General features: G+C 50.2%; 1 protein-coding gene across 1 annotated transcript in view; it reads left to right on the forward strand.

Moving 5' to 3' along the window:
• Window positions 1-15887, forward strand: part of SPON1 (spondin 1) — a 254714-nt gene that overhangs the window by 209783 nt on the left and 29044 nt on the right. Inside the window, exon 7 of the mRNA XM_040638841.1 lies at window positions 15762-15826. Within this exon, the coding sequence (XP_040494775.1) occupies window positions 15762-15826 (65 nt within the window). The remainder of the gene's footprint in view (window positions 1-15761; window positions 15827-15887) is intronic.

The raw sequence follows: 15887 nt of genomic DNA on the forward strand, positions 1-15887 counted from the left end.
CATGCGTGAAGTTAGGGACCGCTCCTGGGAACCACACCGGGGGTGGCGAGGGGGCGGGGGAGAGGTGGCAGTCAGAAATGGGCAGAAGGAGAGGCTGAGCTGCATTGCAAGCCCAAGGAAGACCTCTGCCAACTCACGTGAGGCGGCTTTAGCCAGCCAATGCAATCCCCAGAAAGAACTGACAACTAAGGGCAGCATTTTCGCAGCTTTGCCAGCCGCTGAGGAGGGATCTGGGGAGAGCATCATGTTCCTCGGTAAAGTCGTACAGAGCAGCAGTGGGACCTAAACACACACGCATCCCGGCTGCTGGAGTTGCCTGCACTGCTAGATCATATAACCCTCAAAGAAAGAGAATGGGGAGAATAAAACTTTCATTTACTGGACATTCGGTATATTTGATTAAACACCCCCTGAAAGATGGGTGCTTTGCTTGATACCTTCTGGTGGGAAAGACACATAAGTGAACAAATACTCATGCAAATATTAATAATGCAACGTGGTTGAGGTGATGGAAAAAGAGGATCCAGGGGTAACAAGAAGGCATCGCCAGGGCAGGGAAGTGGGGGAATGGAAGATGTTGGGCAAAGGGTACAAAGTGATAGTTACGTAGGATGAGTAAGTCTAGAGACCTAATGTACAGCACCATGACTATAGTTTAAAATACTGTATTGGGGGCGCCTGGGTGGCTCAGTGGGTTAAGCATCTGATTCTTGATTTCGGATCAGGTCATGATCTCAGGGTCGTGGGATCGAGCCCCACATTAGGCAGCAAGCTCAGCAGGGAGTCTGCTTGAGATTCCTGTCTCCCTCTCCCTCTGCTCCTCCCCACACTGGTGCTCCCTCTTTCTCTCTCTCTCTCAAATAAATAAATAAATCTTTAAAAAAATAAATAAAATACTGTATTGTATACTGGAAATTGGCTGAGAGGGTAGATTTTGAGCGCTCTCCCCCCAAAAAACAAAAAGGCAACGATGTGAAGAGATGACTGTGATAATGGGCTTGAGCGCCGTACCCATGTTACTAGGAGCAGGCGCACCTCATCTTACTGCACTTAACTTTACTGTGCTTCCCAGATGCTGCCTTTTTTTTTTTTTTTTTCACAAATAGGTTCGCGGCAACGCTGCATTGAGCAAATCTTTCGGCGTCACTTTTCCAATGGCATTTGCTCACTTCATGTCTCTGTGTCGCATCTTGGGCATTTTTGCCAACTTTTCGGACATTTTCTTTTTGGTAACTTTTTGGTAATTCTCTTCAGACTCTTTCACTACAATTATGTTTGTTATGGTGATCAGTGATTGTGACTCTCTGAAAGCTCAGATGATGGGTTAGCCTTTTTTGTCAAGAATGTATTTTTTTGATTATGCACATTGGTTTTTTACACATAATTCTATTGCACCCTTACCAGAATTCAGGGTGGTGTGAACATAACTTTTATATGCACAGGGAAAGCAAAAACTTCATTTGACTCCCCTTATTGTGATACTGGCTTTATTGCGGTGGTGTGGAACCGAACCCACGGTACTCCCAAGGTAGGCCTATGTACGTATATCAAAACATGGTGTTGTATACCTTCAATATACACATTTCTACTCAAAAAAAATATATTAGGCCTTTCAAAGGAGGAGTTGCTTGAAGGGACAGGGATAAGTGGCCACAAGTGGACAACTACACGGAAGGAAGGGGCATGGAGACATGCGCGGGTAACTAAGTAACCACGGTGACCCTTTCATCGCCATTCGCCTGGCCCTTCACTTACGCCATCTCCCTCAATCCTCACATACTATGATTACTCTACCAGAGGACATGCCCACAAGAGCGGGGACTTTGTCATCTTGTCCACTGCCCTATGCCCCGTGCCCAGCAGAGTCTCTGACCTGTAAAAAGAGCTCAATAAATCCGTGTTTTATACACAAGGAATCCGCTCAGAGAAGATGAGTGACTTCTCCAAACTTACACAGCATGTAAGTGGCTGAGCCAGGATTTGAATGTTGGTCTGACTTATCCCACCACTCTGCTCTTTAATTCCTGGTCCCCGATGCCACAGTTATAACTAGAAGCTGGTTTTCACGGCCAGGGAAACATGTTAGCCAGGGAAGGCAGGCAGAGGCCAGCCTCTCACATTCCCGGGAGGGACACCCCTGCAGTGTCAGCGGCAAGGCACAAGGTCTCCTGTTACCTCCCCAATCTGTCCCCGAACCTCTGTGAGGACATGGAGGGTAGAGGGTCTCAGGAATGAGAAGGGTTAAGCTTTTACAGCTCATTGCAACTGTCCTTTGCATTTAAATAGGACTATTGCAGAAAGCAGCCTTTCTGGAATCCTATTTGATGCCAACGTTCTGAGCACCTTCAGGCACGCCTTTTTTTCCACCATCTAGATCATTTGGAGCTTCATTACTTAATAATTTGAGAGCTTTTTATGGAAATCAGTGGACAAAGGGAGACGATGAAGTGAAATGTTATTATATTTAAGGACCCAGCAAAACAGGCTGACAGGACAGTACCTGAAGCTTCTACCTTGCTTTCTAATTCCGTATAGGGTATTTTAGAGATCATCTCATTAGTGATATAGCTCTTTTAATAATGAGCCCAAAGACTATACAGCAGTGTAAAAACACACATATATAGGCTTTGTATCTTTTTTTTACTTTGCTTTACGGTCGTCTTTTTTTTTTTTTTTTTTAGATTGTATTTATTTGAGAAAGAGAGAGCATGCATGGGCAGTGGGAGAGGGAGAGAGAGAGTCTTCAGTAGCCTCTGTGCTGAGCAGGGGGCCAGTGCGGGGCACCCTGAGATCACACCCTGAGCTGAAACCAAGAGTCAGTCGCTTAACCGACTGCATCACACAAGCAGTCCTGCTCTGTGGTCTTTGAAGTCATCATTAAAGGAGCTGTATCACAAATAAGACCATCTCTGAAGTGTACTAAAGCAGAAAGCAGGGCACAGACAGTTTGTGTACTCGTCTGTATAATAATCTAGCTACTCTTGTGCAAAGAAAAGGTAGGGGTAAGGAAAATGGGTGTGTGTGTGTGTGTGTGTGTGTGTGTGTGTGTGACAGAGAGCTAGGATTTCAACTATGTAACAAAAACATACAAATATAACAATGACTTGATCGTAGCTGCTAGGCAAGGACAGTGGGATTATGGGTTATTTCTCTTTTTTTTTCAATTTTATAATATTTTTTTATTATATTATGTTAGTCACCGTACAGTACATCCCTAGTTTTTGATGTAAAGTTCCATGATTCATTACTTGCATACAACACCCAGTTCACCATGCAATACGTGCCCTCCTTACTACCCATCACCAGCCTATCCCATTCCCCCACCCCCCTTCCCTCTGAAGCCCTCAGTTTGTTTCCCAGAGTCCATAGTCTCTCATGGTTCATTCCCCCTTCTGTTTACCCCCCTTTCTTCTTTCCCTTTCTTCTACCGATATCTTCCTACTTCTTATGTTCCATAAATGAGTGAAACCATATGATAATTGTCTTTCTCTGCTTGACTTATTTCACTTAGCATTATCTCCTCCAGTCCTGTCCATGCTGCAGCAAATGTTGAGAAATCATTCTTTCTGATAGCTGAGTAATATTTCATTGTATATATGGACCACAACTTCTTAATCCAGTCATCTGTTGAAGGGCAGATCTCGGCTCCTTCCATAATTTAGCTATTGTGGACAATGCTGCTATGAACATTGGGGTGCATATGGCCCTTCTCTTCACTACATCTGTATCTTTGGGGTAGATACCCAGTAGTGCAATGGCTGGACCATAGAGTAGCTCAATTTTTAACTTTTTTTTAAAATGTTTTTTTATTACATTATGTTAGTCACCATACGGTACATCCCTGGTTTCTGATGTAAGGCTCGATGATTCATTAGTTGTGTATAACACCCAGTGCACCATGCAATACGTGCCCTCCTTACTACCCATCACCAGTCTATCCCATTCCCCCACCCCCCTCCCCTCTGAAGCCCTCAGTTTGTTTCTCAGTGTCCATAGTCTCCCATGCTTCACTCCCCCTTCTGATTACCCCCCTTTCTTTATCCCTTTCTTCTCCTACCGATCTTCCTAGTTCTTATGTTCCATAGATGAGAGAAATCATATGATAATTGTCTTTCTCTGCTTGACTTATTGGGTTATGGGTTATATGGGTTATTTCTTTTTGCATCTCTCACACACTCTCTCTTTTTCTCTTTAACATCCTGTAATATGGTTACATTATTTGTTTTTTTCATTTTAAAGACCTTCTTTTAGTAGGTGAGGTAATTTTCATCCTGACAGAGCATCTACCTGGCCCTCCTCACCTGCATCAGCACCTGTATCTCAGAATACTTGCGTGTTGGGGTGTTTGGGTGGCTCAGTCGGTTAAGTGTCTGCCTTTGGCTCAGGTCATGATCCCAGGGTCCTGGGATCGAGCCCCGAATCAGGCTCCCTGCTCTATGGGAGTCTGCTTCTTCCTCTCCCTCTGCCCCTCCCCTAGCTCATATGTGTTCTCTCTCTCTCTCTCAAATAAATTAACAAAATCTTAAAAAAAAAAAGAATACTTGAGTGGCTTTGTCAGTGAAGCCGTCCTCACATCCCCATCTCTGCGGCCCTGATCCTCTCTCACACCCTCCCCTGCTTTCTGGTCCCCAGAGAGCCCATCAAAGTGTGGCACGCTGTAACTGTTCATTGCCGGGAAGGAAAGCTCCACCAGACAGGGATTGGCATCGCTCTTGTTCCTGGCTCCGTCTCCAGCCCCCATGATGGAGTCTGGCAGAGGGTGCATGCTCCTCCAGGATCTGCTAGCCACCCCCCCCCCACTCCCGGCAATGCCCATAACCTCAGCCATCAGGAGCCACCACACCGAGCCTTGCTCTTCCCTCCTCTTGCTCTGGCTGGAAGGCCGCCCCTCCATCTTGGGTCTGGCTCTGGCCTCTTCTCACCTTTTCAAGGACCCCACTCCTGCAAGTGCACCCTCTCTCCCACCACAGCCCTTTCTCTTTTGGTATTAGATTATACCCTTCCACATACAAACGTGCCATCATGTCACTCAGCTTTTATTTTATTTTTTTTTAAGATTTTATTTATTTATTTGACAGAGATAGAGACAGTCAGCAAGAGAGGGAACACAAGCAGGGGGAGTGGGAGAGGAAGAAGCAGGCTCATAGCGGAGGAGCCTGATGTGGGGCTCGATCCCATAACACCGGGATCACGCCCTGAGCCGAAGGCAGACGCTCAACCGCTATGCCACCCAGGCGCCCCGTCACTCATCTTTTAAAGAATAATCATGTGTCCTTCCTGCTACTGCCGGTTTTCTCGATATCCCGCACAGCAGACTCCTCCAAAGAGCTGTCTGGGCTTGCTGGCTGTACTGCCTCGCCCGCTTGTCTTTCCTAAACCAGCTTCGGTTGCATTTGCAGCAGTGACCAGCGAGGCAGCGGTGGCAGCAGTGAGCAGGGAGCCTGCCGGCAGCGGTGGGGCAGCAAGGGGACAGTGGGGGCAACAGCAGACAGTGGGGGTATCAAGGGGATAGTGGTGGCAGCGGGGAGCAAAAAGGACAGCAAGGGGCAGTGGGGACAGCAGGGGACAGTGGGGATGCAGGGGACAGTGGGGAGAGCAGGGGACAGTGGGGATGCAGGGGGCAGTGGGGATGCAGGGGGCAGTGGGGAGAGCAGGAGGCAGTGGGGAGAGCAGGGGGCAGTGGGGAGAGCAGGGGACAGTGGGGACAGCAGGGGACAGTGAAGATGCAGGGGACAGTGGGGATGCAGGGGACAGTGGGGTAGCAGGGGCAGCAGGGGGACAGCGGGAACAGCACAAGAGCTTTGAAGAGGCCCTGGAGCAGAACCTAGTGTCCTCCTGCCTCACTGGCTGTCCCGTGTTAGGCCCTTTGCTATCCTCACCCTCTTCTCTGCCTCTGCCTACTCCCCAGCTTCTCTGTCCTGTAACTTTAACTACCACCTATAAGCTGATGCCTTTCAAATTTATATCTCCAGCCTGGACTTGTCCCTTGAACTCCAGCCCCCTATATCCAGCTGCTGACAAGACACCTCCCCCTGGAGTCATCCTTGACCCCTCTTTGTTTTACAACCCCCATCCATCAGCGCTCCTTCTGCGTCTCTCTTTAAAATAATGCCTTGCCTCCACTGTCTCCTCAGCTCCCCTTGCTCTCTCCTGGTCTGATGCCCCCTGCCTGCCCCCCGCCAACCCCTGCTGCCCCCCCATGTGCACCACTAGCGTTTACTCTCCTGCAGCAGTCCACAGAGCCCTCTGAGCATATCAATCAAGTCACACTGTCCTGTTTGCAGACCCTTTGGCGACATCCCGGTCCCGCAGCACTCAGAAGAAGTGCCCTCGGACCCCCGGGAGGGCTGCACAGGCCAGAGGCTTCCTCTAGTTTGTCATTAATTAATCTTTTAATTAACTCACCCATTATTCATCCCTTAATCATCCCCTGCACACCTCTCTAACCCAAGCCAATGCTGGTGGCACAGGGAGGATGCAGTCCCCACCCCTGCTCTCCCTCTGGCTTCTGGGACCAGACCTGGACTGGAGCTGTCCTCAGAGGAGGGTGGGGTGGGGGGTGGGAGAGGCAGGGAAGAGGGGCGAGGGGTGTCCAGTGCCGAGCTGTGGAGGGTTGGGGCGCTGCCCTTACAGGCTATGTCATAGGCACCTTCAGCTGGGCCTGGCCTGGGCTTCCTTGCAACCCCTGCCCGTTCAAAAGCAGACAGCTTCTGTTGAAGGTACCCTGTCCCATGCGATGTCAGAATCTCAGCCCCTTTTCTACTTCTCTGCTCTGGCCGTGACACGTAGTTTTTTCTGATTGCTGGAGACGGGGTGGAAGGTGGGGAAGAGGGCCTGGGGAGAGCAGGTTGAGAGGGGCTGGTGGGATGGAGAGACAGATGTTCCCTATCAACCTCCCCAGCTCCCTCTGCTCCCTGGGGCGGACTTTCATGAGCATTACAAAGGACAAAACGAAAAAGTCCGGAAAATGAGGTGAAACCCAGGATTGACACTTCGGTCACCAAAGGACAAGCCAAATCGATGCCTGTGGCTAATAGAAGCACACAGAAGGAAAGCCCTCTCTCGCAGGTCACGGGGTGATGCCCGTCCTCAGAGCGCCCCACCTGCCAGAGTCAGCTGCACGTGGAGGGGCAGTGGGGCAGACCCAGGGGGCTCTGACGGGCCCTTCCCCTCCGGCTTCAGAAATGCCAAGCTGCTTTCACAAAACCGTCTCATGGGAAAACGGTTATCTACAGGCATTATGCAATTTTCCCATCGGAATTACAGGCTGTGTTTGAAAAGAACTAAAAAGAAATTGAATTTGAAATGCTTCTGTGCAACCACATCATCTTCTTGGGGATCTGTGAATGGGCTTCAGATACCCTCTCTGGCTTTGAAATAGCGGATCAGACAGTGGCTTGTGATGGCAGCTGCTGCCCCAGGGGTGAGGCTCGCTGGGGCCCTTATGCATGGCCAGCCCGGGTCACTAGGTGTCTGCCAGAGGCATACTCAGAATTTGTGAGCTCTGACCATGGTTCCTAACGCAGCCCCTTGTCCTGGCCCTTCCCTCTCCCTCCAGTTCAGGCAGTTCCAGCAGAGCTGGCTGGCTGGCATTCTCCCCTGCCCTGCCAGAGCCCAGGCCCGGCAGCTCCGTGCTGAGATCTCTGAGCTTCACTTCACACTGTTAGGGCTCACCAAGTGCTGACGGACCGAGCCTCAGAGGACACCAGCCCTTCCTGTTCACAGCCTTTCATTCATTCAACAAATATTGCTTGAGCACGTTCCAAGCATGGTCCTAAATACTGATAGTACAGCATGGAGCAAAACAGAGGAAAGCCCTTGCCCACAGGGGGCCCCTATTCTACCAGGGAGAGATAGACCATAAGAAGTAAATAAGCAGGGGCGCCCAGGTAGCTCAGTCAGGTAAGCATCCGATCTTCATTTCCGCTCAGGTCATGGTCTCCTGGTCGTGAGATCAAGCCCCACGTCCAGCTCTGCACTGAGACCCTCTCTCTCCCTCTCTCTCTCTCTGCCTCACTCTCTGCTCCCTGCTTGTGCACATGCTCTCTCTCAAAAAAAAAAAAAAGGGTGGGGGGGCGCCTGGGTGGCTCAGTCAGTTAAGCCTCCGCCTCTTGGTTTCAGCTCAGGTCATGATCTCAGAGCCATGAGATGGAGCCCATATCGGGCTCCATGGTCCTCAGAATCTGCTTAGGATTCTCTTCCTCGGCCCCTCCCCCTGCTCCCTCCCTCCCTCCCTCTTCTCTCTCTCTCTCTGAAAAAATAAATAAATAAATCTTTTTTAAAAGAGTAAATAACAAAGTCGATAGTGTATCGGACAGTGACCAATGTGATGAAGAAAATACTATCAGATAGTGTGATGGGGGCAGGCCACGTTGAGGAGCCAGCATGGGATTGCCATTATTTTTTAATTATTTTTTTGAGAGCAAGAGAAAGAGAGAGAGAGCTTACGCACGTAAACGGGGTAAGGGGGTGGGGGGAGGGGGGGCAGAGGGAGAGGAAGAACCCCAAGCGGACTCCACGCGAAGGCCAGCACGGGGCTCGATCTCATCACCCTGAGATCATGACCTGAGCCGAAACCAAGACTGGGTCACTTAACCAACCGAGTCACCCAGGAGCCCCATGGGATTGCTATTTTTAGTAGTGGGGTCAGGGAAGACCCCAAGAGAAGGTGGCGTTTGAGCAAACACCTGGAGGAGGCAAGGAACGGGTGCTGCGATACCTGGAGGACGGCGTTCCTGGCGCAGAGAACAGCAAGTGCTAAGCGTGCCCGGCGTGTTCGAGGACACACAAGCTGTCCAGAATTGCCAAAACAAGCGGAGCGAGGGACAGAGCCCTAAGGGATAGCGTCAGTGAAGTGACCAGGGGCGGGGGGCTGGTCAGGGAGGGCCGTGGGGGCCATGGAAGGTCCCCATTTGCTGTGAGGGTTGAAGCCGTTGGAGGATTTTGAGCAGAGGAATGGCATGACATGGTTGCTGGGTGAAGAAGAGCCCAGAGGAGGGCCAAAGAGGAGGCAGGGAAACCAGCCAGGGAGCAGTGGCAATCATTTAGGTGAGAAGTGATGGCAGCTTGGACCACAGTGGTGGCAAGGCAGGTGAGGGACAGTGGTGAGCTCCCAAATACACTTTAGAAGTGGAGCTGACAGGATGGCTTAAAGATCAGATGTGGAGTGGGAGAGAAAGAAGCATCGGGGATGAGAAACTAGAAAGATGGCATTGCCATTGAATGGGCCGGGGAGAGCGGGGCCAGCCAGGCTTGGGGAGAGTTTGAGTTTGAGACACCAGTTCGACATCCAGATGGAAATGTTCAACAGTTGATACATATGGTAGAAGATTAAACTTCAGTTGTCATCAGTGTTTTCATGGTGATATTTTAAAGCATGAGACAAGCCGAAATGGTAAAGCAATGTGGAAGAGGATCAAGGGCTTGAACCCATGGATGAAGAGGGGTCTCAAAGGCAGGCTGAGAAGGAACGGCCAGTGAGGTGAGAAGAGATGGAGAGGCGGCAGGTGCCAGAGCCAGGTAGAAAGTGCTTCAAGGCAGAGGGAGGGACCAGCTGTGTCCAGCACTGCTGAGGGGTCATGGAAGCGAAGAGCTGGGCACTGACCCTTGGCAGCGGTGAGGTGTTTGGTGATCGCCCAGAGCAGTATCAGAGGAAGGGGGCATCTCAGTTCCTTCATCTGAGAAATGGGAACCATTTGCCTGCCTACCTCAGAGTTTGGCAGTGTGGACCTCATGAGCCCACGGGAGAGCCGGAGAGCACCACCAATGTGAACCATCTGTTTTTATTTATGACCCAATAAACCCGAAGCCTGTCGAAACGATGGGAAACTATGACGTTGGGCACAATTGATTTTAAAGATGCTCATGGCTCCATTATCACCTCATAAAACGGCTCATTTCCTGCTGCTCATCACCAGGACGCCCACCAAGGGATGAAAAGTTCCCTTCAGACATGGAAGCCATCAGGGTTGATACTTTTTATGGGTGGTAAGTGGGAATTCTGGGAAAGGAGAGAAGCAAACAATGGAGCCAAGCACCGTGCGCCAGAGTCTTTACATAAGATGCCAGCACAGCCCTCACAGAGGGATCTGGGTGACCCTGTGCCTCAAAGCAGGGACTCTTTGGGGCAAACTGTCAGCCAGGGGCAGCCATGCTCTTGCTGAAAAACGAACAAAATGGAAGAGGGACGAGAGCAAGATGGAGGAAGAATGGGCCAAGTGAAAAGAGCAGGAGTTTTGGAGTCAGACGTATCCATGTGGGAACCATGGTTCCTGGGTGGGCTTCACCAAGTCACGTGACTTCTCTGAACCTCCGTTTCGTCGTCTGCAAAATGAGATGATAGCTATTCCCAAAGGTTTTCCTAAGAAACAAGCTGATGAGTGCAAGGAAGTGCGCGATGGGGTGGGGGGCTCTCTGTGCGAGTATGTGGATCACTGCATGTGCATTTAATATCATTGGGATCCCCCCTTTGGGAGTAGTTCCTCTCCAGCTCAAGAACCCTGTGCCTCCCCTGCTCGGCATCAAAACCAGTTCTCGGGGCAGCATTAACACCGCCAGTATCATGAACACTGTCCAAGTGCAGCTGTAACGTTCAGAGCTCAGAGTAGGCTAGGACATGCCCTGGGCCAGCAGAGGTGCGGGTGAGCAGCGGTGCCCCGACCTTCCACGAGTGTCTGGCCTTTCTGTACCACAGCTCAGCCTCCCAGCTTCCCTCTGCCTGGCTGCACAGGGTGACAGGGTGACAAGTGTGGTCTCCAGAGTCAGACTGAGGTTTGAACTCTAGCTCTGCCATTGACCAGTTGGGTAACTAATTTGGCCAAATAAATGTGTTTCTGAGGATTAAAACGTGTACACCTACCTACCTTGCAAATGTATTATAAGGATTAAATAAAATGCTCTATGAAGGTAATTAACGAGATGCCTAGCACATCGAAGCAATAGATCACTGTTGTTACTGTTGTTATTTCTACTTGCTTTGATCACTTTCCCTCTCTGATTATGGACTGCGCCCCATTTCTCTTCCTGCGGGGAGGAGGCAGGTCATCTGGACTGACTCCCAGACTGTAGGTCTAGGGCAGGACATGCTCAGTGCCTGCAGCAGCAAAGGGGGATTTAGGATGAGGAAAGAGATTGTGGTTCGGGACTGGGAGGTGAGGGTTCAGGCAGGCACGGGCACAGAGGGCAGAGAGGAGGTGAGGAGGTGAGGAACAAGGCGGAGAGGAGGTTACAGACCCTGGCCTTTCACTGTGGGCATGGCTGAGATGCCCAGAGCCCTCCAGCATTGGGTGCTGGCTCTGGAGGGCATGGGAGGGTCAATGTTGGGTGGGGTTGGTTCTGACACCAGCCCCTGCCCGATCCCTCACACCCACATTCTTACTCTCTGCTCTGCTCAGACTTGATATCTCCTAATACCGATGTGATTTCCACCTCCAACCTGTCCCTGGCCTGTTTCCCCCCCAACACGACCCTCCTTCCTCCAGATCTGACCTGAGCCTGTGGCCCATTGGGAGCTGTGTGATTCCCAGTTGGTGTCGGGGCCTCTGAAGTCTGGGTACGGCTGTAATATCTTCACAATATTTTTACCAAAAGCAAAACGAAAGAACTCATCCCCCATGAAGATGGACATGAGTGACCTGTGGTTTCTTTGGGGCTTTTTATTTTAATTGGCATATCTCTGGAAAAGTGCTAATGTCATCCAGAAGAGGCAAGAACTGTGAATACCCTGAAATACTTGGTTTGAAAGGAGTCCTATGGGAGATGTAGAAGGGCTCTAAGGATTCTTGAAAGATCCTTTCTGTGCCTTAGAGACTTGTTAAAACAAGCTTTTCATTTAAGTCCAAAGTTTGGATTGCTTACTCTGACTTTAAGTCCTTCATTCTTCAGAATGGAAAATGCCCAGCCCCCCCAGCAGCCCCATCCGAGGCTCACCCAGCTACATAAACCTCCATCATATGCTCCCTGAGACTCAGAGCTTGGCTTTAAGTGAGGGAGTGTTCTCCCGAGGCTTTGTGGGTTTAGAGACGCAGCTATGTGCTTCACAATCTGTACTCTAGCAGTACAAATTGATTCTCATACCAGCTTGGCCTGAATGTAAATGAGAGTAAGAATAGTAGCTAATATATGCTCATTCGGGACCGGTATTAACACATTCTGTGAATTATGTCATTTAGTCCCCCAACAACCTCATGTAGTGGAGACTCTTTTTGTTTTTGCTTTTAAGATGTATTTATTTTAGGGGGGGAGGGGCAGAGGGAGAGGGAAAGAGAGCCCGACCCGGGGCTCCATCTCACCACCCTGAGATCACAGCCTGAGCCAAAATCAAGAGTCAGATGCTTAACCCACCACGTCACCCAGGTGCCCCAGGAGAGAGACTCTTTTTAAATCCCATTTCACAGATGAGAAAGCTAAGAGAGGTCAAGAGTCTTGCCAAAGGGCAAGCTAGCTAGCTAACAGTGGGGTCTGGATTTGAACTGAGATGTGATTCTAGAGTTTATGCTCCCAAACACATTCCTCTCCCACCCGCTGGCTCAGTAGACACTAAAAAGCTTGATAGTACGGAGTGAGCCCAAAGTTGTGGCAACATGGGCACATATACAGTCTTGCGGGGGTGTAAATTGGTACAGGTTTTTGGAGCACAATTTGGTAGGTCCTACCAAAATTATAAATTTGCTTCATCTTTTAACCATTCCTGGCAATCTATAACACAGGAAGCCTTGGGTTTGGAAACAAAGAAATACATATGCAAGTGTTCATCATAGCGTCAAGTGTGGAAACAAAGATCCACCAATAACGCTGGTTAAGTAAATCACGGAACGTCCACGCTATGGAATTCCACTCTACACCAAAGGCCTTGCTGAGTATCCACAGCACCGGATACGGCCATGAACAGACAAGCCAGACACCCTCCAATCCTGCAGCATTCAGGTTCTACCAAGAGCATTCTGATGCTTCAAAAATGTTTAGCTTTTGAAGTAAATTTTCCATAATGCTCCTGCTTCCTTATATGATTGAAAAACACAAATGATCCCAAACAAGGAAAAACACGCTGTGGACCATGCAGTTGGCGTCCAACCACCAGATGAAACAATTTACAGCAAGAAGCTGATCCAACGCCCACACGCGTGGGTCCACCATCCTCGGAGCCTCCGTAGCTCTCAAAATTACAGGGGGAATTTCATCACCATAAATAAACACTAATGGAGGGCCCAAACAACTTTTGTGGAGTGATATACCGCAAAAGTAAAATCAATAGGTCATGAGTTGGGACTTGAAAACCAAGATCTCATGATAATGCAAGGTAAGTCTGCAGGGCCAGCTAACTTGGTGGCCATCTTAACTCCACCCGCATTGATTTTACTTCTCAGTAAAGTATTTCTTCAAGGGCGAAGGGATTGTCATCAGACAGTATCTCGTTACTCAGCTCTCCTATCTTGGATTTCGCTTTTATACGTCTTCACTTGGTTGACCATAATTGGAAGATCTCCAACACTAAAATCAACAAAAGGATTGCTATAATGCCCTATCTACTGACACGGAAAGTTTCCCATGATAGGATATTAAGGAAAAATTTTTAAAGCATGGTGCAGAGTAAGTTATTCAGTATGATGCAGTTTTTGTGGGAAGAGCTCCAGCTAACGTGCACACGTGCACATGCGTGCACACACACACACACACACACACACACACACACGTCGTTGCATATGCATAGTGAAAGGTCTGGAACGATACACACCAAACTGTAACATTCTGGAGAAGGAGGCGGAAGGCTGGGTAGATGCTGGGGTGGAATGTGCTCCACGTTCACACTGTGTGCTTCTGGGATGCTAAATTTGTCTGCAGTAAGCATGTACAATTCTGCTTATGCAATATTCTGTATATGTAAAATCGAAGGAAAATCAAGTATCCCAGAGCTAGATGATGAAGACCATGCAGGGGACTCAGGAATTTAGACATTATCATGGAAGCTGTGGGCAGCCGCTGAAGGGCTGAGGCAGGGATTGGGGGTGGTTGGATCTGCAGCAGCGTGGAGGGCGCGCTGGGGGGAAGGAGGGAGGTGTGGAAGCTGTGGAAGGGCTCAGAGGACTTGCAGACCGTGAGTGCAGGGGATCTGGGAGCCCGCCGCTGTGAGGGGTGGGAGGATGGAGGACTGGAGGCAGCTGGAGGAGGAGTGGGCTTCTGGCATCAGAGACAGGGCTCAGCGCAGGACATGGGACATATGAGATGAGACAGGAACCAGGTCACAGGAGAGCTGGTGCTGGCGTCATGTTTCACGCGTGACTTCATGCTAGACAGCCTCTCTCAGCCATTCACCAGATATTTATTAGAAATGAGTGAGGGAGACGTTCCCAACCAATAACCAGGTCTCCCGTGAGCCATGTAAACCACTCAGTTGGGACTTAGAAATCCTCTCCTTGCAGCCATGTGAATGTGGGGGTGTCTTTGCTTCCAAAGATTCTTTCCTCTGACCAAAAGAGGGAACCGTCAGGGACGCCTGAGCTCAAGGCTCTGCCAGCTTGTCCCCAAAACCGTCTGTGGGTGCGCAGACCAAGCTGGATCTGGCTGAGCTCCTGTCCTCTGAGGGTCCCCCACCCCATGGGCTGCGGGTGAGGTGCTCCAGGCCAGAAGGCTTTTCATAGTCTTTGGGCCTGAGTCTGGGGACACCTCTGACCTCCTTCCAGTTTCCTCAGGGCTGTGGGATTTTCTGGGCATGGTACCCACCAACTGAGAAGTTCACCAGTTCACCCTCAGCATGTTCTAAGCACTAAGCCAGGCATGGCTCTAAGGACTAGGGCAGAGCTGTAAGCCAGCCAGGCAAGTCTCTGCCCCCTGCAACTCGGGGACCTGTTCAGTCGGCAACAAAGTTCTTCCTTCCTCAGCTGATGACATTCTGGGTTTTTCTTGGCATAGTGGACAGTGGTCTGAGCCCCGCTGGGCCCAGCCAGGGGAAGAGGAGATCCAGGACCAGCTGAATCCACTCCAGGGAAGGTCCCCAGCCAAAGCCAAATCTGGGCCTGTGGAAGTCTTAAGCCTTGAAAAGGTTATGGTGCTCCTCTGTCCCGATGTGTGATTGAAAATAAAAACCCGAACGAACTGTAGAGTTAAGCAAGATCAACAAAGTTCTGATGTTTGCCCCTCGAGGATGACTTAATGCTTTCCATCAAAATGCTAATTATCAAATTCTTCCTCAAAAAAATCATTTTAAGCTCCCATGCTGCACATTGTCCAAAGAAAAATAGAGCAGAATAATATGAGGGGCATGAGAGGTACTGGCCCCCGACTTTGTTCTGACCTCCTTGTCCAAGGGAGTCTGATCAGGCGTGTGGGTCTCAAGAGCAGGGGAGGCCTCGGGAAGGACAGTCCTCTGGAGCGGGTGTTGGCTACACTGCAGCTCCTCGTGTAGCCAGTGCCTGAACGCAGAGCACGTGACCTGCCCTCCAGAAGTCTGGCCATCTGAAGCAGAATGCTGGTCTAAGCTGTGGCTATGGTGGGGGAGGGGTGGATGGAGCCAGAAACCAACGTGTGGCTCAGGGGGCCCATCAGCATGCAGCACACACAGGACACAGTGGTCATTCAGCCCCCCAGCCCCTGGGATTGCTGAGACCCGGGGCTGCCCTACCCTGGAGAGGGATGGCTCCACACCCGGGCAGGTGGAGCGGCAGCGGCAGGTAAGGGAGTGGGGTGGACAGTGTCACCATGTCACAACTCTCTGGTTCCCGGGAGCCTGGCTCTCCTCACTAAATATCTCTGGTCCTTTTTTGCAGAGTGATGAGGTCCTCACCGTCATCAAAGCCAAAGCTCAGTGGCCAGCCTGGCAGCCTCTCAATGTGTAAGTAGCAACCAGACCCTGGCCATGCCCGGCCCTGTCCTAGCCTTGTACTCAGAGCCCC

The sequence above is a fragment of the Ursus maritimus genome, unplaced genomic scaffold, assembly GCF_017311325.1.
Source record: "Ursus maritimus isolate PB19 unplaced genomic scaffold, ASM1731132v1 scaffold_23, whole genome shotgun sequence".
Taxonomy (NCBI): Eukaryota; Metazoa; Chordata; class Mammalia; order Carnivora; family Ursidae; genus Ursus; species Ursus maritimus.